Here is a 21,525-nt window from a genome sequence, read left to right as displayed (position 1 = left end):
TGGAGAGATATCCCCCACCCAAGCCACATAACCCACCTTCAGGGCTGCCCTGCTTGTTCACGCTAGACACCCCCAGCACCCCCCCCCCCGCTCCCCATCTGGTGTGTGATTGGCGGATGCACGGCTGATGGAGTGTATAATCCACTCTAATAAGATGTAGGAACAGAGCTCTGGCCCACATGGCTCGTTCTCCCCAGGGATTTGTACCGTCGCCAATGCTGTACATAAGAGTGTTGTACACAGTGTAGGAGCACCAGCGGACTGGTATGTATACAACACTCTTACGTTCAGCATTCTCCATAGAACTCTGCATTGAGCCCCCCGGGGTAGAGCGCGTACCATTAAGGCTTAGACCTTACCGCAGCGCCCCGGGTCGTTCATCCCCTCTCTCTCCCATACCTTCATGTCTAAATCACTCTTTAATAAAAAGCATATTACCTGTAAAAAAAAAATAATAATCTCCATCGGCTTTGGGTATTCAAGGATGTACAGTTCCTTCCAGCTCTCTCTCCTTACCCCATCTTTATTTATTAATATTCTTTTACGTCTCCCTCGTACTCACTTGATCCTGTTGCCTGCTCTGATGACATGTTAGAGCGAGCGTGCCCATTGGCTGTGCCGATTCCTGGTTCAGGGCTATTGGTTTACGAGGCTGCGTTTTGAAGACATGGTTTGAAGGGCCCACCTGTCCGTCAGGGTTAGGGTTATTGTTTTGTTGACCTTGTTGTGACCCCTTGTTTTTTAATGATTTTTTATTAATCATTTATCACTTTTCCATTGGCTTTCAATTAAGTAGGCGTTATAATTGACAAGAAAGCGTGCGATAATATCTTACAGAAATTTGATAATTTTTCCATGTTTTTTATGTTTTTATGATTACCCCCCTCCGCATGCAACAGCCGTTTGGAGAATGAGAAGTTATTACCTGTTAATAATTTAAAACGGCATGATTACCATGAGTATCCATGGTAGCGCTTTAATTGTGAAAACCTTGGCAGCAACTTAGAAAGAACATGTTTTTATTTATTCTGTTTTATAAGACGGCATGGCTCTAATAAATCTATTTACTGTTTTAGCTGTTCTGACTGTGGACAACTCTGTTGTGGATTTGGAGACCATTGAAGCGTTATATGAAAATGTGAGTATGCGGGGGAGCCCCGTAAAGCACTCTTGATTGCTGGAGGAAAAAATAGATATATATTTTGAGATTTTTTCTGTACTATTGCCATTTGCCCTTCAGTTGCATTTCTTCGATACTTGCTGTTATTGCCTTTCTGTCTATTTGCCCAATGTACCTTGTAAATTATATTGAATATTACATTTTTATCTTGTTTGTATTATTGTTATAGAGAGCCACCAGTGATGAGCTGGAGAGAATAAAGAAGCATTATGAGACTTCCAAAGAAGATGAGGTCAAACTGTTGGACAAACCGGAGCAGTAAGTAAGCTTTTTTAGAAATTTATTTATTTTTGCAGATAAAAGGTGTTCCCTGTATTCCCCACATTTATTACAATTATGTTGTATTTAATTTGGTACGGTTTGAATTCATCTACATATAATATCACTTCATAAATGTGGATTTAACTTCATACTGAACTTGATGTATAGAAACAATTTAGTAGCAGAAATAATTTGGAAATTAATGATGAAAATAATACAATAATTATGGCACAATGCTATCAAATCGTATTGATATCTAAACTGTCCCAGATTTTGCATCTATATTTGAAGGGTGCCTTTCAGTCATATTTACTTTATCCATATTACTCGTATTTAATTATTCATAATTCCTTCAATTTCTGACCTAAAGTGATCATGGTATATGTTATTAAAAAATGGGTAATAGTTTGTTGTTTTGGTCGATAAAGGTGACGTATCCTCGGGGGAGGAAACTCATCTGTCACCCATGTGTTGGAACATTGTCCATAACTTTTATTGTAGATTAGCCACAGTCACATTCACATGTTTCTCGGCACTCGCCAGGAAACCGCATCGGGGTTTCCATGTGTCGGTTTATTGTGTCTCAGTGAGACAAACTCTTTTTGTTTCACGCTTTTAATGTGGCCCCTCGCAACATGTTGATGGATTCGAGTGTTGAACTCCGACCAATTAATTACCAAGGTAAATGTAAAACATGGGAGCGCTGATCTCATCCTTCATCGTCACTTAGCAGAAATATAAATAATAATCAGATGCAGCGCTGGAGCGGATAAACATTCCCCCAGCCGTTCAGCGCTCAACGCCTCCGCTTATATTCCTGAAGTAAAATTCACATGCACCACACATGACATCACACACCACATGCAAGCTGTGTGTGTGTGTGTGTGTGTGTGTGTGTGTGTGTGTGTGTGTGTGTGTGTGTGTGTGTGTGTGTGTGTGTGTGTGTGTGTGTGTGTGTGTGTGTGTGTGTGTGTGTGTGTGTGTGTGTGTGTGTGAGAGAGAGAGTGACTCTCAAGTCACGTATGTACATAGAGGGTTGGTTCCTCTTCCAGCATCATCACCCCTCCGACCCCCTCAGCCCCCCCCCCCTTCCTGTCAGGGTTAAGGAGTCTGGCCCAGTTAACGAGGCCCCGGGGCCCCGGCGGTGCCGCTCCGCTGGCCCCGCCACTGTTGCCCTGGTCCTCTGCTTCCATGTTTGACCGGAGCTGTCACTACCGCCGTCCTCCTGAGTCGCTCCCACTCAGCGTCTCTCTGTCCCCCTCTCGTCCGCGGGTTCTGATCACACAGGATGTTGCCCCCCCCCCCCCCCGCCACCCGGCGACGCGGCCGCTGTTTACACGAGTCGCCCTGCATCAGGTCTGAGACGCCTTTGATCAATCACTGCGCGCGCCGGATCGCTGCCTCTCCCCTCGCTGTGACCCCCTCCCACCCGGACCCACCACCCCCCTGGCCCACCTCGCTCCCCCAGACCGGACCTTTCAAACCCAGCAGAGCAGCTCCGCAGTAGGACTCTGGAGGGGCTGTGGACGGCAACATGGAAATTGGCCCTGTAGGGGGGGGGCGGGGGGAAGAGAGGACGCGCGGCCTGCCAAAAAGTCCCCTGAAATAGCTCTTCCTGTGGGACATTTTGTTTAATTCTGTCATAACACATCACACCCTATTCTCTTCCACCTCTCTTCCCCTCCTCGCTCTCCTCCTCATCCCCTGCTGTTTTTCTTTCTTTTTTGATCTCTCTCTCTCACTCTCACTCTCTCTCTCAGGTTCCTCTATGAGCTTTCCCAGATTCCGGACTTCACGGGCCGGGCCCACTGCATCATCTTCCAGTCGTCCTTCCTGGACAGCATCGCATCCATCCGTCGCAAGGTGGAGATCGTCTCCACTGTGTCAAAGGTGAGACCGCCCTGGCCACCAGGCAGCCCTGGGGACTAAGCCACGGCGACCACCCAGGGAATGGTCTAGCCAGCAATGAGTTCAACCAGAGTATACACTGTGGTGTGTTTGTGGAAAGCAAGTTTTTTTTGTGTGTGTGACAGGTGCTCCTGGAGGGCAGCAGTGTGCGGGAGGTGATTGGCCTGGTGCTGGCCTTCGGGAACTACATGAACGGCGGGAACCGAACCCGGGGCCAAGCAGACGGCTTCGGACTGGAGATCCTCCCCAAGCTCAAAGACGTCAAGAGCAGGGTGACCCCCCCGTTCCATAACTCTCCTTTGTAACGGCCGACCCACGAAACGTTAACGTTTTAACCTGGTCTACCTTCTGGTAGAACTATGGACCATAATGCACCTCGTTTGTTTTGTTTCCTCCTGCAGGACAATCGCATCAGTCTGGTGGACTACGTGGTGTCGTACTACCTGCGCAATTTCGATGAGGTATGCCCATCGGTTTCACTCCTCAGAGCGAGGAACAGTTCAGTTAGACTGGGGTGGAATATGGAATATTGAATCTGAAAATTAGCGGAAATGAAACCTGTGTAACCTTTGGTTCCCCTGGGTGTCTCCCCCACCTCCAGTATGCAGGGACGGACAAGAGTGTGTTCCCTCTGCCCGAGCCACAGGACTTCTTCCAGGCCGCCCAGGTCAAGTTTGAAGATATCACGAAGGACGCCAGGAAGCTGAAGAGAGAGCTGACGGGTAAGATGCGTGCCTACGACCGTATCACCTATCGTATGACCGCTGCTTCCCACCATTGGGGCTTCAAAGCAGTGATATTTCACACTTCAATGCCTGCGGTGGCCCGAGGCAGCGGCCCAGGCATCTGTGGTTATGTTGAGCGTGAGCTTTCACTGCCGGAGCAAGGAAGACGTAAATGCGTCTGGTGTCGTATGGTGTTGCTCAAAAGCCCTGCTCGAGGGCCCCTGAGACCAGCAGGATCTGAGACAAGCAGAGCATCCACTCGTCTCAGATCCCACTGGTCTCATGCCCTTGAGTGGGGCCGTTGAGCGGGGACCCTTGAGCAGGGCCCTCGAGCGGAGGCCCTTGAGTGGGGCCGTTGAGCGGGGGCGCTTGAGTGGGGCCCTCGAGCGGGGGCGCTTGAGTGGGGCCGTTGAGCGGGGGCGCTTGAGCAGGGCCCTCGAGCGGAGGCCCTTGAGTGGGGCCGTTGAGCGGGGACCCTTGAGCAGGGCCCTCGAGCGGAGGCCCTTGAGTGGGGCCGTTGAGCGGGGGCGCTTGAGTGGGGCCCTTGAGCGGGGACCCTTGAGTGGGGCCCTCGAACCCGGCCCTCAAGTCAGAGGCCCCTCCCCCAACCCCCGGGTGACCCCCGAGGATTGCCTCTCCTCCAAACATTGTATCATTCCTTAAAAGCCGTATCATCAAAACAACGACAGCTCCTCAGATTCAATGACCAATGACGAAAATGCTCGGATCTGAGCTCCCGTCAGACCAGTCGTCTTGGCAGCGACTGGTCTTGGCAGCGAGACCAGTCGTCTTGGCAGCGACAAATGATTGCAGATTTTTTCTGGAGCAGGACTCCCAAGTCCTGCTCCAGAAAAAATCTGCAATCATTTGCTTTGGCCTGAGGCTCTGACGGCGTCAGGGGCCGAACTCCGACGGGCGCCGACCCCCTAACCAGCCGGTCAATAAGGGGGTCTGTCAATAAGCCGGGCCCCAGCCAGTGAAGTCGTGGCCCGGGCCACGGCAGGGGTTACAGGGGGCGGGCCCCTGGTGCCCTCGGTGTCTGCGGTTATTTAAATCAACCAATAACACGGCATACGAAAGCAATTAGATCCGCTCCCCTCCGCCTCTGGGATCTGGTAAAGCCCGCTCCTCTTTGACCCGCGGGGGGGCGGAGAAGGGAAACACAAAGGGTGTACTAAAGCACGCCAGACCCACCTCAAGCCGCCAGCCGTTTATTAGGAGAAAAGTGAAGACTTGAAGACAATAAATGCAACACGAGGTTCGGGCGCATTTGATCCATGGCCCAGCCCGGTCTGGAGCAACAATCCTCGGGGGCGGGGGGGGTGAATTAGCGGGGGTGTGGGGAGAGGGGCCGGCGGGGGATTCTGGGTGTTTGATGAGCACGCCGCGTGACTCCCGAGCCATTTCCATCCCCACCGCCAGGGATAAATATTTATATCTGGCTATTATAAACCAGCACACGGAGAGAGCAACTGGTTTTAATTACCACGCTCTCGCAGCATCGCCTCCATCCATCTTGTCAGCGGTGTTGGAGAGAAGCTAACAGAGAGATCTGAAGGTGTTGAGGAACAGCTTAAATAATGGGTTCTTGGTTGTTTGTTGTTTGTCTACTACCTGCTCTCCCTTCCCTGTTATAGACCAGGGGAGGGAGCTTATTTCTTTAGCTTCCCTCGACTGGTCTGGAAGTACAAGAATTGGTGTATGCTTCGACAGTGACTCATTTCTGACGTCCAGGGTCCAGAGACTTAGTCTAGGGTGCAGAGACTGGGTCTAGGGTCCGGAGACTGGGTCTAGGGTCCGGAGACTGGGTCTAGGGTCCAGAGACTGGGTCTAGAGTCCAGAGACAGAGACTTGCACCAGGGTCCAAAGACAGGGTCTAGGGTCAAGGGGCGTGGGTCTAGGGCCCAGAGACTTGGACTAGGGTGTAGGGTCCAGAGACTTGGTCTAGGGTTAAGGTTCCAGAGACTAGGTCTAGGGTCCAGAGACTGGGTCTAGGGTCCAGAGACTGGGTCTAGGGTCCCGAGACTGGGTCTAGGGTCCAGAGACTTGGTCTAGGGTCCAGAGATTTGGTCTAGGGTCCAGAGACAGAGACTTGGTCTATGGTCCAGGGACTTGGTCTATGGTCCAGAGACTTGGTCTATGGTCCAGAGACTTGGTCTATGGTCCAGAGACTCTGTCTAGGGTCCAGAGACTTGGTCTATGGTCCAGAGACTCTGTCTAGGGTCCAGAGACTTGGTCTAGGGTCCAGAGACTTGGTCTATGGTCCAGAGACAGATCCAGAGACAGAGACTTGGTCTAGGGTCAAGAGGCAGAGACTTGGTCTAGAGTCCAGAGACTTGGCCTAGGGTACAGAGACAGAAACTTGGCCTAGGGTCTAGAGACAGAAACTTGGTCTAGGATCCAGAGACAGAGACTTGGTATAGGGTCCAGAGACATTGTCTATGGCCCAGAGAGTTGGTGCGAAACACACAGTCTAAGGGTATGTGTGTGCACATGCACCACCATGCATACAGTGTGTGCGCGCCCAGCGTCTAGTCAGCGGCGGGCTCGGGGGGGGGGGGGGGGGGGGGGGCGGCGGGGGGGTGCGGGGCAGACTCCTGTCCGCCTGGCTGGCCTCTCTTTCACTGGCTTGTGCAGAAACATGATCCCGGTGTGATGGGGCTTCCTGTTTGCGGAGCGGGGGGCTGACCTCTCCTTGCGCTGTTCTCTCCCCGCGACGGGATGAGTTGGAGGCCGCGGGGATCGAGCCCTTCTCTGGGGCTCGCGATGTCTCCTCTCACTGCCGGACGACGACGCAGGTATCTCTGTACGCTCGGTCGAACTTTGAATCCCAAGCCAAAAGTAAGAAAAAACAAGAAGAAAAGCGACAAAATGTGTTTGTTTTTTTCTATTGCGCTACTCGTTTGCTCTTGCACCAACTATGAACGTTTCCCTTAAATACTTAAAGGCGTTTTGAAACTCCTAGCAAAATCCATAGAATGATGGTTCTACATTGCTAACAGTCTATTATAATGCTATAATTCAGCGGGACGGTGCTGCAGTTGGGACACTACCGAATGAAATAGTATCAAATAAAAAGGAACCGTCAGAGCTCATTTGTTGCTGAGGGCAGTTTAGTGTTTCACTCGAGGCCCGGCCCAGGTAAGCCATTCATCACCCTGGCAGATCAGACAGTGTCCAGAGTTTAAAGGGCCTTTAACGTCAGCTCCACGCAGGCCCTTTAGCCTGAGGTCCGCTTTACGACGGAGGCGCCGCTCCTGACTCCATGTGTGGAGTCGGGAGGCCGGGGCACCGCCACCCACCACCCGCCAGTTTGTCGGTGCGAGTCCCAAACACCTCTGCTTTTCTAGTGGCTTTTTTCTTCGATTTCTTGGGATTGCCACGATAACAACGTCAAGAGTTCCCGGTAAGGATGAGTTTTGTGCTAACAGTTACAATTCATCAGTGAACGAATTCATTCCAAAATGTGCAACTGAAACATGTCAACTCATGTTTATGGACGTAGATCTTTAGTTGTAGAAGAGCCACACGGGGACACCCCATATCCCCCAGTCCATAAAAACACAAATGTAAAAATCGCCCTTGGCATGGAGCACCCTAGCTATCCTCTCACGTAGCGGCGATATACGATACGCCCTATAAAGGCCCACGCCTCCATCCATTACCCTAACTCTCCCATCTTATCTCAGGGGCTGCTTGGCTGCTATTCCCCTTGTTGTCAGCCCCCGTGGTTCTCCTCGCTGGACTTTAGAGGAGGAGGAGGAGGAGGAGGAAGAGGAGCGGGGCGTCTGTGTGCTGAAAGGCCGAGTCGAGGCCGGAGTGATTTATGGGGAGCAGAAAGCCGAGAGGGAGTCTAACCTTCTCCTCGCTCAGCCAGCCAGCGTCCTGGCTGCGGCCCCTCTGGTGGGAGCGAAGCGGAGACGTTTGGCCCCGGAGAGCGAGGGGGGAGGTGGGCGACCGGACCGAGGGGAGGGGAGGGGGAGGGGGTCTCGGTCTACTGGGATTGTATATAATTGGGGATTAGTAAGAGAATCCCTCGGATGGGAAAGATCCACATCCCGGGTGTATAAATTAAGGTGGCGTTCCGGGGGCCGGAGGGCAGCCGACGTTCCTCACATCTGAAGTAATCTTGGAGACGGACTTTAAAAAAAAAAAAGGGCTTTCCAACTCTGTTGTAGTCGTCTTCTAACCGGTGTAGCCGTCGGTGTGACGTTTTAGGAGTTGATCTGTTATTGTTTTCCCTTTCCCTCCACAATGCTCCATTATGTTGCTGTGGAGAGGAGAGGATCAGATGAACGTGTTTCTATTGTCAGGAGGCCATCTACTGGGGCAACCTTCCGCAGACAGAAACATGCGTCAGACACGTAGCCAGTGCAATCCTGTGGCGCTCCACAAGCCCCCTCTGATTGGCCAGAGTCCACCCCACAATATCGCATTGTCCCGGTGTGCCGTGACTTCCGGCTCGCCGTTCCCAGGGGCCTTCCTGCCGCGGTGGAATATCAGGCACACATTTTGACATCAAAGTCCCGGCGCCATGACTAGCCAGAACAGAGAAATGTTACCGCGTGAATGTACGCGTCGATCTCTCCCTCTGCTGCCGTCTGACTCGCAGTCTGTGCTCAAGGGGCGGCTGGTGTGTTTTCAATGGGATCATGTCGTCAAGCATCTCTGTACAGGTTTAACTACGTGTCAAAGTTGCTTGGAAGCGTTATTGCAAAGTATGCTCATATGTAACGCACATTTTCAAGGATTCACTTAGTTCCCGTTTTCTGTCTTGCCCAAATCGCAGCATGTATTCTTTCTTTCAAAGTTCATAATGGCACTTAACCTTTGACAAATTATATTAATCCATCAATGCCGTTATGATCCTGGAACAGAAAATCCTTTTCAAATATTTTTCCCCATTTGTGATGGAGTGTGTTCTTCACACATGGCGAAAGTAACCAAACAAAGGTGAAGCTGAGCCAATAAAAAGAAAAATCTAATTAAGATGGGTGGCATAAATCAACACTCGTCCATCAAAGGAATATCACAGGAAAAAGTTGCATAACTGGCGGTATAAACAGTGACATCATACGTTGAAGTGCACAAAGAACCAGCGCCCCAGTCTGAGAGGTGCTGAGTGAGCAGCCTGGAACCCGATCTGTTTTCCCTGCGCGGTGACGGTGGGAGGGCTATCGAAGATCGGTGGCGCGGCTCCCATCGTAGTCTGCTGGCTCTGTGATGCCAGGCCAGGCCCCTGCTCGCTAGGTGTCTGGACAGGGCAGAGAAACCCGTAGGACCAACAGAGCTGCCTGCAGTAGCAGAAATCTCCAGTTAGTCAGACCGCGGTGGGTTTCTCTGATGACATTACACTACTCCGAGCAGAGCTTCGTCAGCCGTTTGCCCTCCGCCTCTGTGATCCGAGTACGGTGGCATAATCCATGGTATTGACGAGCCCCAGCAGTGCAGAGAGGATCCATGTCAGCCCCACATCAGAGGATTTAGAAGCACATGGCACACGGTGTTCCATGTGACAGGGTGTCTTCCTGTTGGTTCAGCCACTCGGTGCCCTATTCGATAATACAAACACGGTGCAGCATATTTTATTTGAGGTACAATTAAAAGGATTTGTTAAAATCTAGTCATTTCAATCGCTTTTCCCCGAGAGGTTACAGGGCTGTTTGGGCTTTGTCGGTCCATCATAATATAACGTGTGGCTTATTTTGTGGCTGACCGAAACTTTGTTGTTAAACATGAGTTCTTCGTGTTCCCGTGCTCACCTTTTCACACTCCAACGGCTGCTTTTAACGCCAATGTATCACTCGAATCCGATACACTAAACACAGGCTTCTTCTTGCAGATGTGTGTGTGTGTGTGTTTGTGTGTTTTCATTTTTTTTGGTTGTTTATTTGTAGTGGGCTTCCTCTTGCGGCCTTTGCTGTCTGGACCACATTTGGTGGAAAGCCGCCACTAAATTGTAGACTTGCTGTTTTGAACGATTTTAATGGGCCATGTTGTGTTAGGGGATTTCGGGTGAGGCAATGTGGGTTTGCTCCAAAAAAAAAAAGATTGTTTCGGGGGTTCTTTAGGTCACGTTCATGATACTGCTTTATCTGTTTTCCACTAGAGAAAATAAATGAATAGATCTGTGATCTGGCCTGTGTGTCACCGCAATGTTACCTATAAACCGTTTGAATTGTTTATGCAACCGTAGAAGGTAACAAAGGATAATCGAGCCCGCTCTTCACATGAGAAAACTGATTCTCCAAATAAATCACCAAGCGGTATGCTTCGGTGTTTGAACTAAGCAGGTGTACTCGTTTCCCTCTCTCCAACATCTGACACCCGAGCTGTCTGAGACCGCCATGTTCGTATTGGGTTGATCCACTCCTTTTTACTTTTGTGTTTTTGTTTTTATAAAAGCTATGCAGTCGTACACCAGTCAAGGTATTTACTGCTGCCATTAATGACTAGCAGGTTGCATGGCTGTTGTTGTGCCCGCCGTCTCTGTGTGTGCGCTAATAGCGGGGGGGTGGGGGGAGGAATGACGAGGCTTGGCTGACGGGACGCTCCATCGCTTGGGCTTCCTCCCCAGACCCGTGTCGGTTGGTTACTTTTTTTTTATCTGGCATCACAACAAAAGCCCATCCGCAAATAGCAAGCAGATCTGCTAAGGAAAAAAAGCCACATGTGCAGGAACAACAATATGCCTGTGCATGTAAAATCCTGTTTAATAGCACCGTGCGCCGTCTTTGAAGTTACATTAGTGAGACATTGAAGCCCTAGGAGTCATACTAGTTCATTGATTTATCATCCGTTATTCCAGTGGCCAGGCATCTTCTCCCAATCCGTCTGAGAGACTCGCTGGGTGCATGGCGTTTTGATCAAGTCTTTGCTATTACGTGTGTGCGTGTGTGGGGAGATTGTGATATTTTAATTTAAAGTTTATGATGCAGGTTTTATTTCTATTTAAGTCTCATTACTGGTTCTTATGGACGCCACTAATGAACGGTGTTGTTTGTATCTTGAACGCAGCCCAAACTCTGTTCACATTATTGCCAGTTTAACAGCCACTTTTAATGGCTACCTTAGAAAATTAGCTTTTGTTGTGCGTGTCTATATTTAAAAACATTTTCAAATTAACATTCCTGTTTGAATATGTGGCGTCTATGCGTGCACTTCCATACCCTTTTCTTGACAATCGGTAAGTGGACAATGCTATTGTGAATTATATGTATACATGCTTATTATAAAAAGATGTGTTGTAAGAATTCGTACGCACTCCGGTATGCATGTATCATTCACTAAAGCTACTGTTTTGCTCATCAGTAGTCATCATTTTTCCTTGCTTGACTTCTGGCACCATGTAAGGTTTAGACTATGCTGTTGTCGAAATATTTCCCATTTTTTGCTGTGTCCTTAACCACAATAGTTATGCAAGTAGACGATAAATAGACTTTGCTAAATGATGATAAAGGCCCACCGCCCGAACTGTCTCTGTTTATCCTGCATGTCAAGTAAATCTTGTGAGATAAAGGTTTGCAAACAAGTAGTAAATGAGCTCTGGTTTGACTCAATAGTTGGCCTCTGATTTATCGCAATTTTGTATGTGTACAAGCTCGACTTAAGATACAATCTTGCACACAAGACTTGTGGATATACTAAAGAAACCTCCTGTTCTCACCTTCCTCTGCTTTTCTTTCTCTCTGTCCCTGTCTGTCTCTCTCTCTGTCTCTCGTTCTTCCAGTGTGTGAAAAGAATGTGCAGAAGGTGTGTGCCAACTCCTCAGAGGAACACCTCCAGCCCTTCAAAGATAAAATGGAAGGCTTTCTCTCTGTCGGTAAGTCACTACGCAGCCCTGAGTTGTTGTTGTCGTCGTCGTCGTCGTCGTCGTCGTCGTCGTCGTCTTCCACGGGAACATATGCTTTTTCCTCCTGAATGCTGATTGGATGAATAAAACTCTTCCACTCGGAATTGTGAGGCACTAAGGGGGAAATCGACCTTAGGCCTCCAAAGATAAAGTATATGGACAGCCACATTGTCCTTCTTAAACCCAGAGATGGAACTTTTTAAAAAGGCATCATTTGCTTTCAATAGTGTAGAAGCGTGTGTGCGTGCGCTTCCCGTGACTGTGACATTCTCTAAACCTACGAGGCTGGTCGAAGGGATCCCATTGCCCTGTGCATGGTTCCCATGCAGCCCAGGATGCCATAAAGCTGGCAGGACATCTCTGGTCCGGGCCTTGTAAAGGCTCTAAGGACCACACAGGGCAACGCACAGCAGCCACCGAAAAAACCTGGGATCACGTCGTCATCCGCTGGTTTTCAGCCTTCTCCGTTGGAACGAGATCAATACTCTGTGTCGCTGCAATACCTGCCTTCTCACCGGCTTGTCCCCCTCTCGCATCAAAGACGGAGGAGCTGCAACTTCATGAGCATAAATAACCGGGTTTAAGCCCCTTCTGTGATACCTCAACTTTGTAGTAATAGTTCCCAGGCCGTAACTCAGCCAGGGAGATATTCAATCCCGTGTGTGTGTGTGTGTGTGTGTGTGTGTGTGTGTGTGTGTGTGTGTGTGTGTGTGTGTGTGTGTGTGTGTGTGTGTGTGTGTGTGTGTGTGTGTGTGTGTGTGTGTGTGTGTGTGTGTGTGTGTGTGTGTGTGTGCGCATACAGTGCCTACACTATCCCCTGACCCCGAGAGCTAATCGCTGTGTTCGGAAAGGAACTAGACACAAGTGAAAGGAGGGCACATGAAATGGTCATCAATCACACTCAAGTCAGAGGGCTCGGGGCCTGAGAGGCATGGTATAATTATTTAAATAGAGGTCCTCCTGGCTCTTAGAGGGCAGAGGAGGAGATGAATGCGCAGGACAGTCAAATTAGTTGTCATTCAAGTTCAATGGTTCCTGTTTAAAGTGTAACAACACATCAATAATCAAAAATTCAGCACATCCGTTGCAGGGTGTTCTGACCACCTGCCTGTCATCTCTATCTGGTTTCACAGAGACGTCTCAGAGAGGTTAAACCATCACCACAAAACCTCACAGTTAAGACGAAGACCTACCGACGACTGCCCAATAAGTTCCGATTAATTATCAGCACGCAATAGCGACCAGCAACCTGTTTCTGGCCAATCGGAACCAATCAGAGCAGTATTTTTTTCTAGCAAGGATTCTGGATCAGTTGTTGCAATGTAGCTGGAAATATTGAAACAATACATTTATTTATTTTTAACCAAAACCCCGTTCTGACGAGGCGCCTTCCGAGGAGACTGTGGCCATGTGTCTCCCATCAAGACGTGTACATTGGCAGAGTAGCCAACGCGTTGGCAGAGGTCGCGCAAACGTTGTCTCTTAACCGCAAACTGCGTCTGCGTTGTGTTCTCGCAACTGGGGGTTGATCAGAAGGAAACGCAACACGTCCCCCCCCCCGTTATTCCATAGTGTTCTCGTTCGCTCTCCGAACGACTTGGGCGGTGGAACAAAGCAATCCGACAACCAGAGGGAAGGCGAATGTGCGTCTCCAGGGCGTGGGTTGAAAGTTGAGCAGCTTACCGTGTCTGGCGTGTGAAATAATATATTCGTGTGTAAGACATTTATTGCCGATTACGCGGTGGCTCTCAATTATCCTAAAACGATGAGGACAAAACCGGTTTTGGAAAGTGTACTATTCATAAGCGTATACAACAATGTCCGTAGTACCGACCCCTGTCCCTCCCGGGGACCCTGCCTCCTACATCTTGCGGGACCATGCCGTTACATCCTCCGACGCGGTCTCGTCCTTCAGGGAAACGTCTCGGTGTCTTGGCTCCACCACGCCGTCTAATGTGTGTGAATTAGTGACGTACCAAAGTGTGAAACTGACCGGGACAGAGCTCGACCCGATGCGGCGGTGAGGTTCTTTGTGCTGAGGAGCAGATGGAAGAGCTGAAGGAATTGAACCAATGGGAGGAGCCGATAAGAGGGAGCCGGGTTGAAGCGGGGTGGAGGGCACGTTCCCAGGCCTCCCCTCTTGCCAGCTCTCTCCCGTCTCTTCTTTTGTTGTCGGGGCTCCAAGGTAAAAGGCTGCGTTTTTTAGAAAAGTGTGTCAGGAGTTTTTAAAGGCCCTAATTTATTGTCCCTCTCAGCATGTGTGTCTCATAACTTTCTAGTTAGACACTGCTGGTTTCATGTTTACACGAGAGCTGAGGAGAAACTTCACACATCCTGTCACTTTGGGCCACTCTCTCTCTCTTTCTCTCTCTCTCGCTCTCACTCCCCCCCCCCCCCCCACCCCCACCCCTCTCTCTCTTAACACTAATGCCACCTCCGTGCACAGTCGCACCGGAGGGGTAGCTTAGGCGCCAGCCTGACCCCCACTGAGACAAACACCATTGGTCACGGCCCCCCCTCCTCACCTTTCGCCCTCCCCCTCCCACCCTTCCCCCGCCCTAAACCAAGGGCACCGCAACCCCCCCCCCCCACCGCCACCTCTTCATTAAGTTTGCCCCCCCACCCCTCAGCCCTTATGCCCACATACGTGTAAAAAGGGGAGAACATGCAAGCAGGGGTTTGTAGGCGGCTTAAGATCGCCCGCTCTCCTAGAGCACCCCAAAAACCGGCCTTTGAACCATTTTTCTGAGCCTTCTCGCTCTTAAATCTTCAAGTCTCCCATCCCCCCATCATTGTAAAAAAATAAAGAAAAAAGGATGAATCTGGAAAAATGCAATAAATCTCAGATCACAGGCAGTCTCTGGCCCTAGATAAATTCTTGCACCTCGGCCCGGCCGGCCGTACACATCTGCCTTGCATTTAGACACTTTAACATGGCAGCATCCCACCGGAGCCTCCCACTCCTAAGCCGCCGCCGCCGCTGCCATGCTCTACCCTGCACCCGCGCTCCTGCTACTGCACACACACCACACACACCTGCTCCTGTGTGTGTGTGTGGTGTGTGTGTGTTCGCATCACCCCTCGCATCACCAACGTCCGGAGGACGCCTTGACGTTGGTGACGTGCCAACACAGCGTCGACGAGCTCGCACCCAAATCTCGACTCAAACTATTCAAATGTGCCCGCATCGGCCTCCCTGTCAACGCTCCGTCCACATCTCAACCCTCACAAGAGCGTCCGGCTCGTCCTCTTGCTCTCCCGGGTGGCGGCGGCCCCCTCTTGATTCTCATCTTTTCTGATTTATGTCATCTCACCTCTGGTATCGGTGTCCACACCAGTAAACGAAAGCTCCCGTCTGTATTGCATCGGTCACAAACGGTGGCACTTCCAACAACGCATTACTCACAGAGCCGGGTCTCGGGCGTGTGTTTTATGCACCATTCTTCTCCCCTTGTTTTACAGCTCATGAGCAGCATGCCACCGAAGACAACAGACTTGACACAGCACTGAAGAGGTAGGTGATCCCCTTCATCTATACTGCTGTGATAAATCCAATGCTCATGACTACTGTAGATGTACATGGTAGATGTACATGCGTTAGTGCTGTACTGTGTACGTTATGCCTTTGGCTCCTCTGATGCTTCAAGGTTAGCGTGGTTCAGGGTTCATTGTGTCTGGGAAGGTGTGGGGGGCTAACGTGGACCAGAATAAAACCATGAGCTATAGAGCCACACCATAGAGTGCAGTTATTCCCTTGTGGATGGTTGTTTTATTCTTGAGAAATCTTTACATTTACATTTTGGGCATTTAGCAGGCGCTTTCATCCAAAGCGATTAAGTACAATTGTAGTACATAAGTACATTTGTCAGAGGAAAGAGAAACAATATATCGTCGGTACAGTAAAGATATTCATAGAAACAAGTGCTTAGCATTTAAAATTGCTAGGTTAACCCATTCCCTGGATACAACAAGATAGTTAGGATAAGATTCTACAATGCTTAGTGCTCTTTTTAAGTGGCAAAAAACGTGCAACATACATATTTTCTATTTCAGATATATAATAGTAACACAGTGCAGGTTTAATATACACAAGCAATTTTGACGATTGTTTTGGACACGTGATGATATGGATGGTTACAGATGTGATGGATGGTTCCCGCTTATTTAGTTTAGTATTCTCTGATAGATTGTGTAACTGGCCCTGGTTGGCAGCAATGCTAACAATTTGTTTAAATACATGTCATATCTAGTTCCACTGTTAGCGTGATTACGTTCCTGCACATATGGTGCTTCCCAGTCTCCAGGCTGGTGGGGAAGTCAGTGATAACAGCAGCAGAGATAACGCACACTAAAACATATCAGCTCCACCCAAACGCTCAAACAGAGCGAGGTAAGGAGGATCTTAGAGGTCTTCTTCTGTAAATCCAAAGATGGATCTCAATGGACAATGTTGATGCTCCTTTTTGAAGTGTCTACGTGTAGGATTATTGCAAGCACAAATCAGTTCAGATTGCCCTTTTACGAACAGGTTGAGACAAAGCAAAAGGCAGGCCTTTTCCGAATCCTTCTCTGTTCCGTAGAACATTCTGTGGGTTGACTTGTTTTATGTTTGAACCAGGCGGTTTTACCGTCAAAGAGGAAGTGATCGTTTAGGGTGGGTAATGGCAGAAATGTGTGCTTAATGCTGCAGTTCACCTACCGGCCAAAAGGGTCAGTGATGAGCAGGAATGTCTTGCATAGAGTCCCTTTAAACAACGCTTGACGTACCAATAAACCGCAGCTTCCTCTGACGCACTCGTCACTGTTATCTCTCATGTTCGAACACAAAAAACAAAAAACAAGAGCAAAAAGTGCTTGCCTGTAGCCTCTGATTTATAGACGCACTGGCGGCCTCTTTACTCGGGCGGAGCCAAACCATATCTGGAACGTTTCATGTGGGAGGGAAAGAAATGGTGGGGTTGGAGAAACAAAGCAAATTGATTATCTGAGGCTTGTTTGGATAGGGAACCGAATTGTTTGCTTTAAATCGTGAGTATTCCGCTCCCCAATAAATCTCTGAAAATGCCCATAAAGGAGCACGCTAACGATGCCAGACACAACTTTAAACCATTACGGGAGTTGATTGCCTTGGGCACAGCTCTGCACCAGTGATCCCCTTCCAAGCAGCACTGTTTCACGGTGTCCTTTCCCCACCCAAAACAGAACTGACATGGCCACATCCCCCCCTCTCTTTCCTTCTTCTTCCCTTTCTACTCTTTGTTGATAAGGGATGTTTTCACATTCTCTTGTGTGTGTGTGTGTGTGTGTGTGAGACTGTGTGTGGCTGATCAAAAGGGCCTTGCGGCTTACCACACCTTCGCCTTAATGAAGTTACTTTCCTCTAATTTCATCCCAAGAGGGAGCAGACTTGCCTGGTGCTGGCAGAGTCTCTCTCTCTCTCTCTCTCTCTCTCTCTCTCTCTCTCTCTCTCTCTCTCTCTCTCTCTCTCTCTCTCTCTCTCTCTCTCTCTCTCTCTCTCTCTCTCTCTCTCTCTCTCTCTCTCTCTCTCTCTCTCTCTCTCTCTCTCTCTCTCTCTCTCTCTCTCTCTCTCTCTCTCTCTCTCTCTCTCTCTCTCTCTCTCTCTCTCTCTCTCTCTCTCTCTCTCTCTCTCTCTCTCTCTCTCTCTCTCTCAGCCACCTCATAAAAGTGACGCGCTGGTGAAGGATATTGGCTCACCGGGCTTTGGGTGGGCTCTGTTTGTGTGTATGCATGTGGATAGGCCAATTCCCACTAGTACACAAGCATACACACACACACCACGAAACTACGTTTGAACATAACCTGACTGAAACCCCCGAACCACCTCCTTCCAGTCAGCTCCCGTGACATAAGGGTTGAGTATGCTCTTGGCTTTTGTGCGTGGATATGACCGTGGATGTAATCGCAGTCATCGTCGTTCTTGTACAGCCAATTACACGCAGTTCTGCCTCTCCTGGTTTGCGTTTCGGATGCCGCTGAGGTTTTCCTGGTTCTGTCCACAGTCGTGGCCCATTAAGTTCACTGCGGCCGCGTCACGCCCAATTTCACGTGACGTACACTCAAGTCGTGCCCAATGACATTAGTTCATGCTAGCTGGGAGCCCGGTACCTCACTCGCCCATTATATCAGCCCAGTCCCAAAATGTTATTTTTCTGCTGAATGTGCCCCCCCCCCGAAAAAATATATTTTTATGTTAAATCTCTTCCTGGAAAACCGTTTCCCTTCGCATTCGTTATTGCTCAGTGTTTTCAGGGGCCGCCAGTGAGGAATGGGATTGCATCACCGCTGAAATTAGCATCATAACAGGAACAAGGAGGTCACAAGTGTTGACTATTTTTTCCCCGAAATAAATCCGCTGATCATCAACTCCTGGCTGTTTTGCGGCTGTTGTTCCTCCGACGTTCGGAGTGCCGCCATCTGTTTGGGAGCGGGGAGGGAGCCTGCTTGCGGAGCTGGGCGAGGATGATGCATGGTCGGGAGACGTGCAGAAAGGAGGGGAGGCAGGATGGGGGGGGTGATTTGTGCCCAGCTCTGACACCCTGACCCCCGGGGGTCGAGAGAAGGGAAACCAGTAAAGAGGAGGAGAGCTGGACGCTAAAGATACCTGTGTGGCTGTGTTCCACGTGGACATTTTGGCAAAACAAACAAACAAAAACAATCAAACGGACTGTTCTCCGGTTCTGTTCAGAGACAGTCTGTGTGTCCGGATCGTTCCGGCCGGTGGTGTGGTAGGGGCAGTTTGCTGCCCCAGCAGTTTGTCTGGCCGCCTGCTGCTCCTGCACAGCATGCAGCGCCCGGACCGTCCACAGACCCCCGGCCCGCTGCGCTCCAACATGTCTTGGATTAGCCGCCGCGGCGACGCAGCCACCTCACATCTGGAAGTCGGTCTGCGCCGGTGTCCGCGGGAACGAGGGTCGTCTCCTCCTGAGTCACGGCCCCCTCTTTATCAGCCCCCCTGACAGTCGGGAGGCGGAGGAAACGTCTTTAATGTTTGGGTTAGCGAGGGCATCCCGGAGCGGCTAGGACTGCCCTCTCTTAATGCCTGGCGAGGGTGGCTGGGGGGGGGGGGGGGAACCCGGCGGAGGAGTTTCAGGTTTGGTTACAATTGAATTACATTGAGGAGTCAGGATCTGGACTCCATCACGCTGGGGAATAATCATATAAGTCAATAAGTCACGGTGTTCCCTATTCATATTAGTTAGTTTATTGTGTGTCTGTCTGTCTGTCTGTCTGTCTGTCTGTCTGTCTGTCTGTCTGTCTGTCTGTCTGTCTGTCTGTCTGTCTGTCTGTCTGTCTGTCTGTCTGTCTGTCTGTCTGTCTGTCTGTCTGTCTGTCTGTCTGTCTGTCTGTCTGTCTGTCTGTCTGTCTGTCTGTCTGTCTGTCTGTCTGTCTGTCTCGCTATTCTCTTCCACCTCTCTTCCCCTCCTCGCTCTCCTCCTCATACCCTGCTGTTTTTTCGTCGTTCTTTCTTTACTCTTTCCTCGCCTGTCTCTTTCTACCTTTCATTCTCTACCGCTCACCTTCTCCTTCACCTCTTTCACCTCTCTCTCTCACTGTCTGTCCTAGTCTCTCTCTTTCTCTTTCATTCTCTGTGTGTGTGTGTGTGTGTGTGTGTGTGTGTGTGTGTGTGTGTGTGTGTGTGTGTGTGTGTGTGCTCTCTCTATTGTTATTATGTCAGTCTCCTTTGCTCTCTCAGTTGTTGGAGGCCTGTGTAGCCTGACGTCATATTGCCTTGCATTAACACCAGCCGGGTTGGGGGTTAGATTCCAGCTGGGGAACATTAATGCCCATCCAAGAAATGTATGCAGTAGAGGTATTGCAAGATGATTTTAATAACAGAGTCTTACAATAAGTCCCTTCCAATTAATCAAATTCCTTATCCCATCAATGTCCCATCTTATGCTGTGTTCCAGCGGTTTTCGGTCAAGTGCCGAAAATGTTGCTTACGTGAGAGAAAATTCATTGTCACCGTCATAAACATCATCATCCACATCCTTGTGTGTTTTTTTTTCCCCCTTTTTAGTTTCCAAGAAATGGCGAGCTACTTCGGGCTGAGGCCCAAGTCTGGAGAGAAGGACGTGGCCCCCGGTTTTGTCTTCATGCTCTGGTATGAGTTCTGCTGCGACTTCAAGAACACTTGGAAGAGAGAGAGCAAAACCATCTCCAAGGAGCGGTAGGAAACCCCGTCATCATTGTCGTTAAATAATCATCAAACATTTGATCCAAATACACCGAAATATGTGAAATTACGGAATAAAATGTCGTCCACGAAACACACAAAACATTTGCGCCGGGATCAACCGTACCCATTTCCCATCAAAGCGAGCAGAGGGGCCACAGAGCAGAAGGCAAGCATGCTTCGCTTTCCCTGGCCCCTCCTCGCGTCCAAGCCCCTGAAAGGCCTGGGCCTAAATTTACGACGCTCCCCTTGACCCGAGGCGGCGTGCAGGGGTGGCAACCCACTGAGGGATGGAGGGCCCTCCTGGCTGCCGCCTGCCTTTACTGTCACAGGGGCGGTGGGGGCCCCGGGGCCAGTGGAAGGCTTCCTGGGTCATGAGAGAGCTGTTAAAACTGTGTCGCCGATGCCCAGCATGCAGCCGAGAGGGCAGGGGCCCAGCGTGGAGATGGTCTAGGGCGGCGGGGGAGACTCACAGCAATGAGCCATGGCAACAGCTCATATATGCAGGATAGAAGTAAGGGGAGACACTTTTATTTCAGTATCACTTTGATGCTGATTTAAAGGTCCACAACCGTTGGTATTGCAAAGAAAACCAAGTGTTTGGTCCTATCGGTGTCCTTTGTTGTTACTGGATATAATTTTTGTGCATAAATTACCTAATATAATTAAAACGGAATTACGATATAACAAAAAACATAAGAATGTGATTTTTAAGTGCATGTATATATCAAGATGGCTTGATTTACGGATGAGTATAGATGTGTTCTCTGTATGCACAGTTGTCTGTATGATGCACAGTTCTTAGTTTTCACAAGGGCCATGTTTACCTTTGGATCCTGCTGTTCTTCTCCAGCAAGATGGCAACCCCCTGTTCCCCAAGGAGTTAATGGCTCCAGCGTTGCCATGTGCTTTCTTTCTCGCGTTCTTTCTTAATTGTTTACTGGGCAATCATGTGTCACATTACTCACAGCTGATTGTGCTTATGCAAAATTAACTTTATTTTAAATAGTGCAGCAACACTCATAAAAAGGCCAAGTGTTTTTAAAGCACGCCTCATTATCTCATCGACCTACTGTCAGCCTGGTGTGTGTGTGTGTGTGTGTGTGTGTGTGTGTGTGTGTGTGTGTGTGTGTGTGTGTGTGTGTGTGTGTGTGTGTGTGTGTGTGTGTGTGTGTGTGTGTGTGTGTGTGTGTGTGTGTGTGTGTGTGTGTGCCGCCACTGAAATTAAATTGGTGCAGCTTCTTTTTTAACCAAACTGTAAATATTATAATTAAACCTTAGCAATTGTTGTTTTTTGTCTGCTGCGCCTAGACTGAAGGAGGCGCAGGAGAACATAAAAAAGATTACGGCAGACAAGAGGGTAGAAACCAAGAAGATCAACGCCAACAGTCTGGTAAGATGC

At 49.5% G+C, this 21,525-nt stretch overlaps 1 protein-coding gene across 2 annotated transcripts in view; it reads left to right on the top strand.

Annotated features, from left to right (window-relative positions):
• Nucleotides 1-21,525, top strand: part of LOC132457834 (formin-like) — a 51,582-nt gene that overhangs the window by 28,074 nt on the left and 1,983 nt on the right. For both annotated transcript variants that reach the window (XM_060052186.1, XM_060052185.1), the window contains 10 exons: nt 1,077-1,138; nt 1,350-1,438; nt 3,202-3,331; nt 3,475-3,621; nt 3,751-3,810; nt 3,951-4,071; nt 11,804-11,896; nt 15,389-15,440; nt 19,968-20,117; nt 21,435-21,516. In XM_060052186.1, coding sequence (XP_059908169.1) covers nt 1,077-1,138; nt 1,350-1,438; nt 3,202-3,331; nt 3,475-3,621; nt 3,751-3,810; nt 3,951-4,071; nt 11,804-11,896; nt 15,389-15,440; nt 19,968-20,117; nt 21,435-21,516 — 986 coding nt within the window. The remainder of the gene's footprint in view (nt 1-1,076; nt 1,139-1,349; nt 1,439-3,201; nt 3,332-3,474; nt 3,622-3,750; nt 3,811-3,950; nt 4,072-11,803; nt 11,897-15,388; nt 15,441-19,967; nt 20,118-21,434; nt 21,517-21,525) is intronic.

Source organism: Gadus macrocephalus, chromosome 5, assembly GCF_031168955.1.
Source record: "Gadus macrocephalus chromosome 5, ASM3116895v1".
Taxonomy (NCBI): Eukaryota; Metazoa; Chordata; class Actinopteri; order Gadiformes; family Gadidae; genus Gadus; species Gadus macrocephalus.
The sequence above is the reverse complement of the archived record's forward strand: the minus strand, read 5'-3'. Positions and strand labels throughout refer to the sequence as shown.